This window comes from Ovis aries, chromosome 3, assembly GCF_016772045.2.
Source record: "Ovis aries strain OAR_USU_Benz2616 breed Rambouillet chromosome 3, ARS-UI_Ramb_v3.0, whole genome shotgun sequence".
In the NCBI taxonomy this organism is placed as follows: domain Eukaryota; kingdom Metazoa; phylum Chordata; class Mammalia; order Artiodactyla; family Bovidae; genus Ovis; species Ovis aries.
The window spans coordinates 63538757-63555220 of NC_056056.1; the positions used below are offsets into that span (position 1 = coordinate 63538757).

At 42.3% G+C, this 16464-nt stretch overlaps 1 protein-coding gene across 20 annotated transcripts in view; it reads left to right on the forward strand.

Moving 5' to 3' along the window:
- Nucleotides 1–13081, forward strand: part of BCL11A (BCL11 transcription factor A) — a 99915-nt gene extending 86834 nt beyond the window's left edge. For 6 of the 20 annotated variants that reach the window (XM_027966803.3, XM_042246125.2, XM_042246122.2 and 3 more), the window contains one exon: nt 2814–8077. In XM_027966803.3, coding sequence (XP_027822604.1) covers nt 2814–4834 — 2021 coding nt within the window. In that variant the 3' untranslated portion in view covers nt 4835–8077. Of the gene's footprint in view, nt 1–2813; nt 8078–12571 lie in introns of those variants that run through there. The other 14 variants (XM_012170922.4, XM_060412149.1, XM_042246128.1 and 11 more) reach the window with 4 other exon arrangements.
- The last annotated feature ends 3383 nt before the right edge of the window (nt 13082–16464 follow it).

Consider the following 16464-nt stretch of genomic DNA (forward strand, 5'->3'; position numbering starts at 1 on the left):
AGCCGAGTGAAATACAGATTATATGGTGAGACTGTGATGCATCATTCGCTATTAGTGGACTGGTAATAATTACTAGTTTCAAAGCAGCTCTTTCCATGTAATCTTTAGTCTCAATCGTAACAGCCCTTCTCATTGACATTACGATTACACTAGCTGCCCTCATGATCTAGAATATCTAGTTGATGGGAATACTAAAATGAGGTAGTGAAAACTGTATGTTGTGTGCTCATTATAAGAGAAAATGCTATTTTCTCTGACCTGATGTATGAGAGAGAGGGGAGGGTAAAAGCCCAGTGTTAACATACTGTAGCATGATCACATAACTGGCTCTGAAAACAAAATTTGAGAAAGCTCAGGGCAGCAAAATAAAATGGACTTTCCCCATTTAAGCCTTTTCAAAAGGACCCAGATGAGATCCTTAATGGAGTGCTATAGATTTTGGAATTTATTCATGGTGCCTGCAAAACCAGCACTGCTAATTATAGGTCCAGTCCTGGGTTTCAATAGAATATTATAAGGTAAAATACTATTTAAAGGCATTGGTAGTGATGAAAGTGTTAAGGACTTGCTTCAGCTGACAAATCTCCTTTTTACTTACCCAATTCAGATTGTCAGGCTAAATGTATGATAATAACACAGAGTCCTAGAGAGTCAAAGGAGAAAGCCACAGAGGGTCACGGGAGTTGGAACCAGATAGTTTTTTTCCTGCCTATTTAGGACCCAAGTCATTGTTCAACAACAACAAAAAATTTATGAAAATAGTCTCAATGATGCTTTTTATTTCTCTTTGAAGCGAGGAGGCAAACAAAAATAGACAGATAATGTGATACTAATGTCAGCATTTTCTTTCAAAATCTTTCTGCCTTTTTTTTTTCCCCCTTCCACATTAGGCAAATGTTTGAAACCTAATTTTGGTATCTTATCATCTAATCTTGTTAAAGAGATTTACGCAGGAGTGGGATATATTGAGTGAGAATATAAATGCATTGTAAAGTAAATTACAAGGTCAGGGCCGGGAGTCCACTATTCAGACAAGTGCTTGAGTGAGTCTGGCTTGTTTTGGAATATGAGTGTTTGGGGCTCCTGAGAAGATGCTGCCAGCTTCTCTTTCTGATTGGCTAAATGGAGGAATCATAACTGATTAATTCCTCATTCCCACTCTTTTAACTCCATGGTGAATTTTTCCCTTTTTCAAAAGTTAACTGACAAATACTATCTGTGGCCTTAACGAATGCCTCTTAAAAAGGGCATGTGTGCTAAGTCTCTTCAGTGGTGTCCGACTCTTTGTGACCCTATGGACTGTAGCCGCCAAGCTCCTCTGTTCATGGGATTCTCCAGGCACGAATACTGGAGTGGGTCACCGTGCCCTCCTCCAGGGGATCTTCCCAGCCCTTAAAAGGGGAGACCTAAGAATATTTCCCGCTTGTGTTTTAAGCGTCTTTTTTTGAAATTCCTGGGGAGTTACTGATGTTTCTCATCCTAGGCCGCTAGCCACCGGCATCTGTGCCCTTTTGTGCCCTTTCAAACGCTGAGATGACTGGTAAACTGTTAGTGACTCCCTTGATTTATATGTTTTTTTTTAATTTAGCTAGCTCCAAAAAAGAATGATTGGGAAGTCAAGCTGGCCCCTTCTTTGCCACGGCGGCATTTCCCACTCTCGGGTTCTTTTCAGCGAGAGGGAAATAATGTGACTTAAGCAGGGCCCCTCTCCAGACGGCTTGGCGACTGGCCAGAGAGTTGACTAGCTGAACTGTATCTTTCTGTTTCTTTCTCAACTGGAGCTGAGGCTCAGCCGAGGGCGCAGGATGTTGTATAATTTGGTTCACGTTGTTAGCCTCTCAAAATAATGAGGAGGAGGCCAGTGTAGCATTTCTCAGCCTGCTGCCCGTCATGGTGCTGGCTGCTTTAACTGTTCTTCAATTCGGATGCCGTGTCTGCTTAAGTTGGCACCAGACACTCCTCCTAACTTCTCTAGACTTGCATTTGTTTGACTTGGGGGGACAACTCCTGAAGATTTGATACGGCCCATTGGTTAAGTCTGAATTAAATTTCTCTTTTGAGATTTTTTTGCAGCATCCCTTGAGATAAACATGGGAATCCCCACGAGGTGTTATGGAACCAGAATTAGGACTCACTGCCCCTCACACAAGCTGGGATGTGAGATGTTACTAGTCTCTCTTCCACGTAATTATTTCACAAGGACCTTCTCATGTTTAACAATATCAACAACTAGTGTGTTTTAGGCAAAGATTAAAAGCATTTCTAGGGCCATAGAGAATTGTAATGAGTTAACCTTCTCTTTTTTGATATCTCCATGAAATGATTGCCTATTTAGAAAGTTTACCTGCCACCCAGGGGGTTTTAGGAAGCAGGAGAGTTTCCTTTAGGTCACCTTGTCCAAGTCCCTCGCTTCATGGAGGAGGAAACAGAAACACAGAGATGAAATGGTTTGCCCCAAAAAACGCAGCTGGTGAAAGATTGGAAATTCGGAAGATAGTTGTTGAACTTCCCTAGAATGTAGGGATCCTCATCCTTGAGCTTGGATTGGTCTAGATTTTTCTGCTTTAAAGACTGGATTTAAAATGCTTAACACCGAGTCACATGGCAGGAAGACTCCTTTGACAGACATTTGTTGGGCACCAATCCCCAGATGTAGCAGCCCATTCTAGGCACAGGGGATAGGATCAGCGAGGGCTTAGGCCTTGGGGTTGACAGCTGGGGGAAGGGAAGGCTGGAGGTAGAACATAAATAAGCAATTGCTGATGCCCTCCTCGGTGATTAAACATTGATGTTGGTGTTGTATTATTTTGCAGGTAAAGATGAGCCCAGCAGCTACACATGTACAACTTGCAAACAGCCATTCACCAGTGCATGGTTTCTCTTGCAACACGCACAGAACACTCATGGATTAAGAATCTACTTAGAAAGCGAACACGGAAGTCCCCTGACCCCGCGGGTTGGTATCCCTTCAGGACTAGGTGCAGAATGTCCTTCCCAGCCACCTCTCCATGGGATTCATATTGCAGACAATAACCCCTTTAACCTGCTAAGAATACCAGGATCAGTATCCAGAGAGGCTTCCGGCCTGGCAGAAGGGCGCTTTCCACCCACTCCCCCCCTGTTTAGTCCACCACCGAGACATCACTTGGACCCCCACCGCATAGAGCGCCTGGGGGCGGAAGAGATGGCCCTGGCCACCCATCACCCGAGTGCCTTTGACAGGGTGCTGCGGTTGAATCCAATGGCTATGGAGCCTCCCGCCATGGATTTCTCTAGGAGACTTAGAGAGCTGGCAGGGAACACGTCTAGCCCACCGCTGTCCCCCGGCCGGCCCAGCCCTATGCAAAGGTTACTGCAACCATTCCAGCCAGGTAGCAAGCCGCCCTTCCTGGCGACGCCCCCCCTCCCTCCTCTGCAATCCGCCCCTCCTCCCTCCCAGCCCCCGGTCAAGTCCAAGTCGTGTGAGTTCTGCGGCAAGACGTTCAAATTTCAGAGCAACCTGGTGGTGCACCGGCGCAGCCACACGGGCGAGAAGCCCTACAAGTGCAACCTGTGCGACCACGCGTGCACGCAGGCCAGCAAGCTGAAGCGCCACATGAAGACGCACATGCACAAGTCGTCCCCCATGACGGTCAAGTCGGACGACGGCCTCTCCACCGCCAGCTCCCCGGAACCGGGCACCAGCGACCTGGTGGGCAGCGCCAGCAGCGCGCTCAAGTCCGTGGTGGCCAAGTTCAAGAGCGAGAACGACCCCAACCTGATCCCGGAGAACGGGGACGAGGAGGACGAGGAGGACGACGAGGAAGAGGAGGAAGAGGAGGAAGAGGAGGAGGAGGAGCTGACGGAGAGCGAGAGGGTGGACTACGGTTTCGGGCTGAGCCTGGAGGCAGCGCGCCACCATGAGAACAGCTCGCGGGGCGCGGTGGTGGGCGTGGGCGACGAGGGCCGCCCCCTGCCGGACGTCATGCAGGGCATGGTGCTCAGCTCCATGCAGCACTTCAGCGAGGCCTTCCACCAGGTCCTGGGCGAGAAGCATAAGCGCGGCCACCTGGCCGAGGCCGAGGGCCACAGGGACACTTGCGACGAAGACTCGGTGGCCGGCGAGTCGGACCGCATAGACGATGGCACTGTTAACGGCCGCGGCTGCTCCCCGGGTGAGTCGGCCTCGGGGGGTCTGTCCAAAAAGCTGCTGCTGGGCAGCCCCAGCTCGCTGAGCCCCTTCTCCAAGCGCATCAAGCTCGAGAAGGAGTTCGACCTGCCTCCCGCCGCGATGCCCAACACGGAGAACGTGTACTCGCAGTGGCTAGCCGGCTACGCAGCCTCCAGGCAGCTCAAAGATCCCTTCCTGAGCTTCGGAGACTCCAGACAATCGCCTTTCGCCTCCTCGTCGGAGCACTCCTCGGAGAACGGGAGCTTGCGCTTCTCCACGCCGCCCGGGGAGCTGGACGGAGGGATCTCGGGGCGCAGCGGCACGGGAAGTGGAGGGAGCACGCCCCATATTAGTGGTCCGGGCCCGGGCAGGCCCAGCTCAAAAGAGGGCAGACGCAGCGACACTTGTGAGTACTGTGGGAAAGTCTTCAAGAACTGTAGCAATCTCACTGTCCACAGGAGAAGCCACACGGGCGAAAGGCCTTATAAATGCGAGCTGTGCAACTATGCCTGTGCCCAGAGTAGCAAGCTCACCAGGCACATGAAAACGCATGGCCAGGTGGGGAAGGACGTTTACAAATGTGAAATTTGTAAGATGCCTTTTAGCGTGTACAGTACTCTGGAGAAACACATGAAAAAATGGCACAGTGATCGAGTGTTGAATAATGATATAAAAACTGAATAGAGGTATATGAATATCCCCTCCCTCACTCCCGCCTGCCACCTCCTTTTTTCACCATTCCCCGCCCCCCCTTCCCCATCGCCCTCCAGCCCCACAACCTGTAGGATTTTTTTCTAGTCCCATGTGATTTAAACAAACAAACAAACAGAAGTAACGGAAGCTAAGAAAATGAGAGTGCTTGTCACCAGCACACCTGTTTTTTTTTCTTTTTCTTTTTCTTTTTTTCTTTTTCTTTTTTTCCTTTATGTTCTCACCGTTTGAATGCATGATCTGTATGGGGCAATACTATTGCATTTTACGCAAACTTTGAGCCTTTCTCTTGTGCAATAATTTACATGTTGTGTATGTTTTTTTTTGTTTTTTTCTTTTTTAAACTTAGACAGCATGTATGGTATGTTACGGCTATTTTAAATTGTCCCCGATTCGTTGCTGAGAAAACACCGTTGCTGTTTCCAGTTCCGTTCTGAGAGAAAAAGAGAGAGAGAGAGAAAAAGACCATGCTGCATACATTCTGTAATACATATCATGTACAGTTTTCTTTTATAACGTGAGGAGGAAAAACAGTCTTTGGATTAACCCTCTATAGACAGAATAGATGGCACTGAAAGAAAATCTCTACACGGTAAATGTCTGTCTCTAAAGGGTTAAATATTATCAATTGGAGAGGAAGAAAAGGCCTTTAATTGACAAACTAACAGAAAAAAAGTTTATTCTATCATTTGGTTTTAAAATATGAGTGCCTTGGATCTATTACAACCACGTTGATGGTTCTTTCTACTTGTTATAAACTTGTAGCTTAAATCAGCATTGGGTGAGGTAATAAACCTTAGGACCTAGAGTATAATTCTATATTGTATTTCTCACAACAATGGCTACCTAAAAATATGACCCGTTGTCCTAGTTAATCATCATTTTCCCTTTCGTTTAATCTTGTAAGCAAAACTGATTATACCAGTATAAAAGCTATTTTGCTCCTGGTGAGAGCTTAAAAGAAATGGGCTCTTTTGCCCAAAGTTTTATTTTTTTTAACTGATGATTAAATTGAATGTGCAACGTGCAAAGGCCCAGAAACATGATTAAATACATTAGTAAGGAAGTCATTTTATGAAGATAACTTGTTTTAAATAATGTCTTTTGAAGAAAAATTCTGGCGTCAGAAGAAATAGATCCAGACCTACTTGGTTGTCAAATGGACAATCGAACAATAAATGTTAGGACCTCGAATAGCATGTTAAAAAGAAGAGACTGACGATAAGGTTTGACAGAGGGTAACAGAGGGGGAAAAATATGTGATTTATTAGCACAACATGGTACTCTTTGCCATTTTAAACTAGAACAGGTGTATAAGCTAATATTGATACAATGATGATTAACTATGAATTCTTAAGACTTGTGTTTAAATGTGACATTCTTAAAAAAGAAGAAAAAGAATTTTAAGAGTAGCAGGATATATGTCTGTGCTCCCTAAAAGTTGTACTTCATTTCTTTTCCATACACTGTGTGCTATTTGTGTTAACATGGAAGAGGATTCATTGTTTTTATTTTATTTTTTTAATTTTTTCTTTTCTTTTCTTTTTTTTATTAAGCTAGCATCTGCCCGAGTTGGTGTTCAAATAGCACTTGACTCTGCCTGTAATATCTGTATCTTTTCTCTAATCAGAGATACAGAGGTTGAGTATAAAATAAACCTGCTCAGATAGGACAATTAAGTGCACTGTACAATTTTCCCAGTTTACAGGTCTATGCTTAAGGGAAAAGTTGCAAAATGCTGAAAAAAATAATTTGAACACAATCTCATTGATGAGCATTTTTTAAAAAAAAAAACTAAAAAAAAAAAACTTTGCCAGCCATTTACTTGACTAATGAGCTTACTTACTCGGACTCAACATTGCAAGCGCTGTGAATGGAAAACAGAATACACTTACCATAGAGATGAATGATTGCTTTCGCTTCTACAGTGCAAGGATTTTTTTGTACAAAACTTTTTTAAATATAAATGTTAAGAAAAAAATTTTTTAAAAAAACACTTCATTATGTTTAGGGGGGAACTGCATTTTAGGGTTCCATTGTCTTGGTGGTGTTACAAGACTTGTTATCCATTTAAAAATGGTAGTGGAAATTCTATGCCTTGGATACACACCGCTCTTCAGGTTGTAAAAAAAAGAAACATACATTGGGGAAAGGTTTAAGATTATATAGTACTTAAATATAGGAAAATGCACACTCATGTTGATTCCTATGCTAAAACACATTTATGGTCTTTTTTCTGTATTTCTAGAATGGTATTTGAATTAAATGTTCATCTAGTGTTAGGCACTATAGTATTTATATTGAAGCTTGTATTTTTAACTGTTGCTTGTTCTCTTAAAAGGTATCAATGTACCTTTTTTGGTAGTGGAAAAAAAAAAAAAGACAGGCTGCCACAGTATATTTTTTTAATTTGGCAGGATAATATAGTGCAAATTATTTGTATGCTTCAAAAAAAAGAGAGAGAAACAAAAAAGTGTGACATTGTACAGATGAAAAGCCATATAATGGCGGTTTGGGGGAGCCTGCTAGAATGTCACACGGATGGCTGTCATAGGGGTTGTACATATCCTTTTTGTTCCTTTTTCCTGCTGCCATACTGTATGCAGTACTGCAAGCTAATAACGTTGGTTTGTTATGTAGTGTGCTTTTTGTCCCTTTCCTTCTCTCACCCTACATTCCAGCATCTTACCTTCATATGCAGTAAAAGAAAGAAAGAAAAAAAAAAAGGAAAAAAAAACCAATGTTTTGCAGTTTTTTTCATTGCCAAAAACTAAATGGTGCTTTATATTTAGATTGGAAAGAATTTCATATGCAAAGCATATTAAAGAGAAAGCCCGCTTTAGTCAATACTTTTTTGTAAATGGCAATGCAGAATATTTTGTTATTGGCCTTTTCTATTCCTGTAATGAAAGCTGTTTGTCGTAACTTGAAATTTTATCTTTTACTATGGGAGTCACTATTTATTATTGCTTATGTGCCCTGTTCAAAACAGAGGCACTTAATTTGATCTTTTATTTTTCTTTGTTTTTATTTTTTTTTTATTTGGATGACCAAAGGTCATTACAACCTGGCTTTTTATTGTATTTGTTTCTGGTCTTTGTTAAGTTCTATTGGAAAAACCACTGTCTGTGTTTTTTTGGCAGTTGTCTGCATTAACCTGTTCATACACCCATTTTGTCCCTTTATTGAAAAAAATAAAAAAATTAAAGTACACAATGTAAGCTTCTTGTGTCCTCATTTGACACACTCTGTAAATTACTTTCAAGAAAATAACAGGTTTTAAGAGAAGGCCAGTCAGTCTTTTTCAGGATTATTTCTATGGGCATTTTGATGCGTGTATTATACCCTAAAGGAACATAAAGTATTTACTATATTAAAATAGATATATCTCAAGCCATGGAAATAGTTTTTAGACTTTATAGTTCTAGAATAATTTTCAAGAAATGGAAAGTGTTTTCAGTCTGATGTTAAAAACTTTCCCTCCATCTCTTAGCAGTAATCCATTCAGATATAAATGAAAAACTTACTGGTAATAGCATCTTAAACTTTCATTCCCTCTGGATTTTTTTTGCTGTTCTTGTCTGAAAGTTCTTTTCTATTCTCCCAACCTGCCCTATGGTAGAACATAATGTGAAAAAGATGTGTTGTTTTTTTTTTTAAATCAGCTGTTTTCTTTCCAAGTAAGAGTCTTTCCTCATACCCAAAATAACCCCACCCCTCAAATCTAAAAATCCAGAAATGAAAGCATCAGGTAAAAAAAGAGAGAGAGAGAAAAAGAAAGCAGTAACTAGGAGTTTAGCCAGCTTAAGCCCAATGTGTGGAATTAGCCACTCATTTCCTGAGATCCATGAAGGTTTGCTCTGATTCTAAGAGCCTTAGGGACCCTAGATGGGACAGATGTTTTAGCTGTTTTTACAGAGTCTTTTTGACTGATAGCAAATAAGAGTGGGAATACCCTTTCGTTATCTTTTGGCCCACCAACAGGCTTATAAAATGAAGCAACATCTTTGAAAAGGAAGTTAGGTCTGTCTTAAAAGCCCCTCCTTAGAAATCTGTGTTGTCATTTTTACAAATACTGCATGTTGCAGCATCTACACACGTACCTCTGTGATACTGTCTCCCTGTTCCCAGTGTAGATGAATGGATACGACATTGTTCTTATTTTTGTAAAAACCAAAACAAAAGCCATTCTGTTGTCTTGTGGTAGCATTTCTGTTGCTCAGTTCTTATGCCCTGGTGCCTTGTGAGGTGGCCTTTTCAAGGAATGCCTTTTGTCTGAGGCAAGAATAGTTTGATCTTTCTAAAATACAGAGAAAGTAGGTGTACTTTTTTAAAAGTCTGATTGAGTGGAAAGCAGAGAGGCAGAGAGGAATCCGGTAAGAGATGATTTGGGAGAGTATAGTGGAGGAGCTGGGGTGGCATCATGGGGTACTTACAGAAGGTGATAGTTGGCAGTGAAGTGAGGGGAGATATATGTGTTTTAGATAAGTTTACTTCACCAACGCAACCAGAATGCTGTTCAAGACATAGAGAAATAGTCTTCAGTGCCATGCCAGCTTCAGATACAGTGACTTCTGCTTCACCATATTGAATGTCCGTATAACTGCTGTTTGTTCCTATCACTCCTTTATTAGGAGCTGTGAGTACAGCTGTGCAGGTTTTATATACAGTATTCATTTTAATTTCTCCATATATGATGCTCTTAGTGTAATTAAATTTTGCATCCTGACAGACAGAATTAATGGTGGATACTCTATGCTTGTATGCTCAAATTTCTTAAATCAAATGGGGACTGGGGAGGGGTGCAAACATTTGGTGATAAATCACAAATTATGTTTGATTTACATAATCCCAAAGTTAAATAAATTTATTGGGAGACAGGTTCTTCAGGGTTCTCAATCTCCTGACTTATTGAAACCCTCCTATAAAATATTATTCCTGAAGCTGTGTGAATAATAGAAGCCTGAAAACCTAGGCAACAAGAAGATAGCTTATAAATGACATCTTGCATCCAGAACACTAAAATTAAAAATCTTAATTTAAATAATAAAAAACATTTCCAACAGTAGATGAATTCATGATAAAGTTTTTTAAAACAAAGAAACAATAAGGATGAACACATTTCAGGATTCTCAAGTTAAATGTATGTGACACCCCTGATGTGTTGAGTGCTTGAATGCCTGGTGCTTAAAATGTTCTCTTTTAAAAATCTTCATTTTGAAAACAATAAACAGGAGTACAGTGAATAACTATGTCTCACAGATTTTAACTGAGACACCCTGCCTTACATGTAGTACCTTCATCCCAAAACCATGTACAGTCCTCTCTGTTTAGGACTTACAAAAAGAGTGAGACGGACGTATTTTAAAGGTTGTTAAGAAGTAAGATTGGTTCTTCATTTGTACCAGCGCTGGCAGGAAGTGTGAAGTAGCCGAGTTTTTTCCCAGGGCATTCTGCGATAGAACTGTTTATTTAAATACCATTTCTGTATATGCAATAAGTTCATCCTGTATATATTCATAATGCTGGAAGTGAGAACTTGAAAGGAAGTGGCGGTGGGGGTTAGATATCATTTCATTTGGGGAAATAAGGAAATGAGATGGTTTGTTCACAGACACTCAAAGTTTGTTAAAAGGTACGGGGATATGTCAGGCCTTCCTGAAAAGGAGTTGAGAAACCTCAGGCCCCACCCTGACCTGCTTCAAACACTTTACTCTCAGAGAGTGAGGGAGGAAATTCAGAATCTCCATTTTTCAAACCGACCCCCTGCTCCATGATTTCCTATGACTGTGTTGTAATCGTGTGTTCTTCATTATGATTTGTTCCTCCATTGTCCCTGGGCCTGGTGTTTTCAAGAATGTTCACATCCTATACTCTCTTTTTTTTTTTTTCTCTCCCCACCCCCTAGACTTCCCATTTAAAAAGAAAAAAAATTGTGGGACTTTTGCTGGTATAAGGATGGGATTGGCAGTGCTCTTTAAACCTGCTTGGAAAAATGGTTTTTAAAAGATTGTTAGATTTTTAAAGAGTGTTAGCTTTCAAAAGGCATTAGCCACTCAGCAAATTTGCCTGTCTTCTAAGACCCTGCCACTTTCCCAATTAAAAATAAATGAACCCCTTTTCAGGGACATGAACATCAGAACACATAGATGGAATTGGGATGATGTACATTTACTCCAGGGTTGCTTTAGCTACAAATGGTAGACATGGGTTGTTGGGTCGGCACTTTTGCTTGCTGTCATCTTGTTATCCCATTAGGCCACTGTTTCATTTAGTAAAACACATGGCCAATGAATCAGCCTTTAGGGGGATGGGCCTGTTTCTCTCTCTCTCTCTATTTCCCAGTGTCATTCATGATCATGGGAGGCGATCAATTCCTCCCTTTCACGTGGAAAAGGAGACCAATACAGTTCACATGGGTTATTGTAGTCAAGAACCTAAACTTGGCCGAACGCAACTCAATGGTTGATCCAAATACTGTTTTTCCTTTCTGTAAAGTGATAAAGAGATTTTTTATCAGGTCTTTACAAGATGGCATAAAAGGCAAATTAAGCCATCTCCCCCAAGGTCTGTCCTCTAAAGCAGGGCCCCCAAACCCGTGGGGTGGGGGGCGGGTTGTGTTTTTAAATAATGGTTGACGTGGTGCATGCCCATGCTAGCTATATACTTTGTCTGTTAGGATTTTAAACATCAGCAGCAGGCTGACAAAGTGGCTTGAAGAGGGTATCAGCGAAAGGAGCTTCAACGACAGTGACTTAGGGCTGGGCCCCGAATGGGGATTCCCCAGAGCCCACCTGGATACAGCAGGCCCCTCAGCTCAGGTCTCCACGCTCGGGGGGGGTTTTCGGAAAGCAGCCGAGCTCCAGACCCTGGGGCCTCCTGCGGCGCCAAGTCAGGGGAGAGGAGGCCCCAAGCCCCTGCTTCGGGTCGCCATGGCAACGAAGCCTGGAATGCCACAGTGGTAGCCCTCTTCCTCGGCACATCCCACATCCGGACTCCCCGTTCTGCTGCTTCAAGTCAATGTACACAGCAAGGGAGGAGCCCTGAAGGAAAATAACCACTCCCTTCTTCCCTCCATCACTGCCTTGCCCCCTCAAAAAAAGAAAAAAAAAAAGAAAAGAAAACTGCATGTTTGAAAGAAACTACAGGCAGTTTTTGGTGCCATTTGGGAGCAACTGTTTTGAGTTCTGGTTTCCTCTTCAGAGATTTGTTCGCCTCTTGTAAATCGTTGGCTGCTTTGACGTTGAACTTGATAACATTTCATGTTTTCGTTGTGCTGCTTTTACATCAATTTTTATTTTTTTGTTTCTTTATAATTTTATTATTATTTTAAGGAAATGTCCCCCTCCCTCCCCCTTCCCCTGTTCTCCTCAACCAAAGGACTGTTTCCTACTCAGTTTTCTCAGTCATAAGGGCGAGTGTTTCCTTCCAGGTGTGTCCCCAGCTCATTAGGACTATCCTGGGATGGGGAGGGGGTCTGGGTCCTTTGGGGGAGGAGGGGAGAGAGGTGTGGGAAAGAACTCAGAGGTCAGAGATCTGGGGGAGGTGGGGAGATTCAGGTTTAAATCATGCTTAAGATGCCGGTGGCTCAACCTGTGTTTAAGTTGTAATTTTTAAAAACCTAGTTAGAGAACAGAAAATCACTGGGCCAAGTCACACCTGTATTTTTTTTTTTTTTCCCTCCCTCCTCTGTCTCCAACCTCTTTCTAGGTTCTTCACACACCCCCATTCGGCGTAGTGCCCAGAGAGCTCAAGATGTGTGGCAGTTTTCGGATGGAAGCTCGAGAACCCTTAAGTTCTGAGAAAATTTGAACCCCCAGGGGTGGGGTGGACGTGAGCCGCCCAGCCGACATCTGCGTGGTCTGTCATCCTGCTAGTTTGTGATGTTTTCTGACAGTAGCCTCCAAGAAGCCGTTGTGCGAAGACAGAGTCCTGCAGTGTCCTTCCTGCCCGGGCCTGCAGTGTCATTTTATTTATATTTTTTAATAAAAAGTAAAAACAAAAAAACAGACCCACATTGGAACAGTGAATCAGTCCCCTAGAGAGGGTCTGTGGACCACCGCTGCTCTGAGTGCCGTCCTGGCCCCTCCGAGACCAGCCAACCCAATTCCCTGTCTTGTGGAAATGAGCATGAGTTCCCCAAACCCCTTGTTTCTATACATTCTATGTTGTCTTTTAAGAAGTGTGCTTAACATTGACACAATAAATGTTGGAGCTTTAGGTGGTGTTTGTTTGTTCTTTAATTATTAATGCTTATAAGACAATGCAGCTGCTTTAGAACTGTGTTTCTGAACCACGTCTTGCAGACACCTATCGGGTGGGAAGGAGGGACAGATTTGAGGGATGGGTAGGAGGTGTAGGAGGGGAAATAGGTTACTGCTTATCAGATGGCATAAATTTTCAAGGGGAATCAAAATGCAAAACTTGGGAATAAATCATAGCAATATCATAATTAATGTAGTAGTAGTGTTGCTGTTTATTAATGCTGAAGTGTAGTTTTCCTAACTGTCTGACTTACAATTTGCATACCATTAAATAATGCATAATATGGCACACTGAATTCTGTTTTTCAAATATATGCTTTTGGTGGCTACTATGCAGGATTTGAGTTTGTCTTTTAATTTAGCTCAAGAAAGATACTGTCATTGAGTTAGTGGTAAATCCCAAAGAAGGTGATGAATATCAGTAGTTGTTTATTAAATATTCTAATTTTAGGTTCCCAAACCTTCAGCAAATATATCTTAGCCCAGACAAACAAACAAACATAAAGCTTCTTTATTACTCACACCAGGAAATTTGGGGCAGATTTTATAAGGGGAAAAGATGATAGGAGGAAAGAGTTCCATATCAGAACACTCTCTTGTCATTGTAGTAGCGCCCCATTCCTTAGAAATTAGTGACACAAATAAGTTAGATCTACAAATGAGTGATAAAAATTCCTTCTGGCTCAGTTAATTTGCAAAGAACTTTTCTCACTTTGGTGTTTTCTATTGCCTAGAGATCCAGACGAGAACTAGAGACAATATAGCATATTAAAACAGGTTTATAAATAATAGAACTCAGACACCTGTGTGTTGCAAATTTACATATTGGCTGTGAACGCAAGTAGGGAAAATCTTACCCATTCACCCTCTGGCTAGGTTACCTAGCCTAGTGAGAAGACAGCAAAATAATTGGCATCTGGATTCTTTCCTGGTTATTTATAAATAATGACTCCTCACAGTTGTGTGCTGCTTTATGCGTGATACGGGGCTTTCATGTGCATTGTTTCATCTGATCCTCGGTGGAACAGATCTCAAGACTTCCACTTTGTGGATGAGAAGACTGAGGCTCACCAAAGTTAAGGGCTTGCCCAAAGCCATGTCATTGAGGAAAGCAGAGAAGCCAGTGTTCGGGTGTCTTGTCAGCTTAATTCCACTGAACTCTGACTGGTCAAAAGGACTGTTGTCTTACCATGTTAGCACACAAGTCATAAACGTTCACCAACCCACACACATATGGCTCTCACTCAGAGATTGAAGATATCCACTATAAGGGCACACAAAGATGTCTTTTCCTACAACTAACTATGCACTGCAGAGGGGAGCTTGGAGCAAGCATGACAAATAACTCTGGTCGATGAGGTGGCCTGGATGAGTTTTTGAGAGTTCCTCTCATCTAGGTGAGATGGGACCGCCAGACAAGGGTTATTTTTTGGAGGAACATTTCCTGCCCCATGTTCTGCCTCTGTGTTACTGAAACCTCAGACCATTAGGGATTCCAGGACAGCATCTTCCCAGAACGTGCTAAGCCCGTAGAAATGGTAACTGCTTCACACAGGAGACCCGACTGAAATAGAACAAACAATCCTGGATTTGGGGACAACTTCAGCCTTGGTGCTTGCTACACTTTAATTTCTGATCTGTGTGTTTCCGCCTCTACCTCTTATTTCTTGTTGGAGCCAATGTGTAAATAAATGGTATCTCTAGAAGTAGGATAGCTTGGGGGAGGATAGGGAGTAGGTAAAGGGTATATTTTTCTTAGTCCTCCTTTTGGAGAAGAGAGAGCCCTCGTTGAAGCAAACAAACAAAAAACAAACCAACCCCAAACTCCAAACTCCACATATCTTCCCCCATACCCTTTTCCATTGAAAGAAAAGAACAATTCATTTTTGAAATTCATTGTGAGATGATGGTGGTACACTAGGGCTAGAACTTTTGAAAGCCCATGCAAGATGGATGATTTGGGAAGACATCTGCCTGTGGGATATGCCAAGGTCATGTTTCTCCATGAATGGTGGAAGCAGCTGAAGGGACAGACAAATCTGATTGGGGTGCTTACTGTGCCCTCTCCCCAGATCGAAACTTCAAATTGCAGATAGATTAATTGGTTGCCAGGCATGCACTGAGCACGGACTAGAGGACACAGGCCCGGGTTCTCAGGAAGGTAGGGACCAAATACCGGACATTGTTCTCACCCTCCCAAGCCTGGTCCATGAACATTAATTCTGTGGTCTGTCCAGACTGTCACACTAAACAAAAAGTTCTGCTAGCTGTCTGGGTCCATGGTGGCAGAGACTCAGTAGCTTCTATAGCACCCAGCACCAGGCCATTTGAATATTGGTGGTGATGGAGAAAAAAGTGATTGTATCAAAACCGATGATAAAGAAACAAACAAACATAAATGGTGGTAATGAAAAATCTTAGGGAAGAAGAGCAATCTTGGATCTTAAGTCTAATTGAGTGCCTAGACCTCGGCTAAATGTATCCTGGGCGTTTTTACTTGGAGTTTTCCAGAGTATTCATATTGAAGTCCCATCTTTCAAGCAGTAAGAAATATCTTTCTAGTTTTTTGTGTGCTGACATGATTTTCTCTTTTTTGAAAGCTAGATAGTGAGGTGAATGGTGAAGATGATTATTCATATTAACAGGTTTTTCCCCAGTATTAATGTTTATTCCTATGAAGAATTCTTATATAGATTAGTATCCCCAGAGAGCAGAGGTGGAGAGGATCAGGATGGAAGTGTTTTGTAGGTGTTGTTTCTCTTCTTACATGCCACACAACACTGGCTCCTTTTTGGGTGGAGTGAGAGGGAAGAGATTTAAGGAATTTGCATCGTGGTTGTGAAGATTTCATTGAGTTCAACTGGAAGTTCAGAAGCCACATGTGTTCACGCACACCTTTCAAGGACCATCCCGAGTTCTTCATCAACAGGGAAATAGTAAGGTGAGGCTCCTTTTTTCTGACTCCCTAGCGGAGATAGCACTTTCCAGTTTGCACTTCTCCAGGGGTACATTAAGCTAAAAAATATCTCAATTCCAGCACAATCCGGAAGCAGTCCTTCCTTCTCTTCCTATCTCCGTGTAGATTAAGATATCTGTTGTTGGGACTTCCCTGCCTGGTAGCCCAGTGGCTAAGGCTCTGTGTTCCCAGTGCAGGGGCCCCAGTTTGATCCCTGGTCAGGGAACTGGATCCTACATGCTGCACCTAAAAAGACCCTGCATGCCGCAAGAAAGATTCCAGGTGCTGCAACTAATACCCAGCTCAGTCAAATAAATAAATACATTAAAAAAAGAAATATATATATAGTTAAATTACATTACCTTTCTCCTTGCTTTATATTA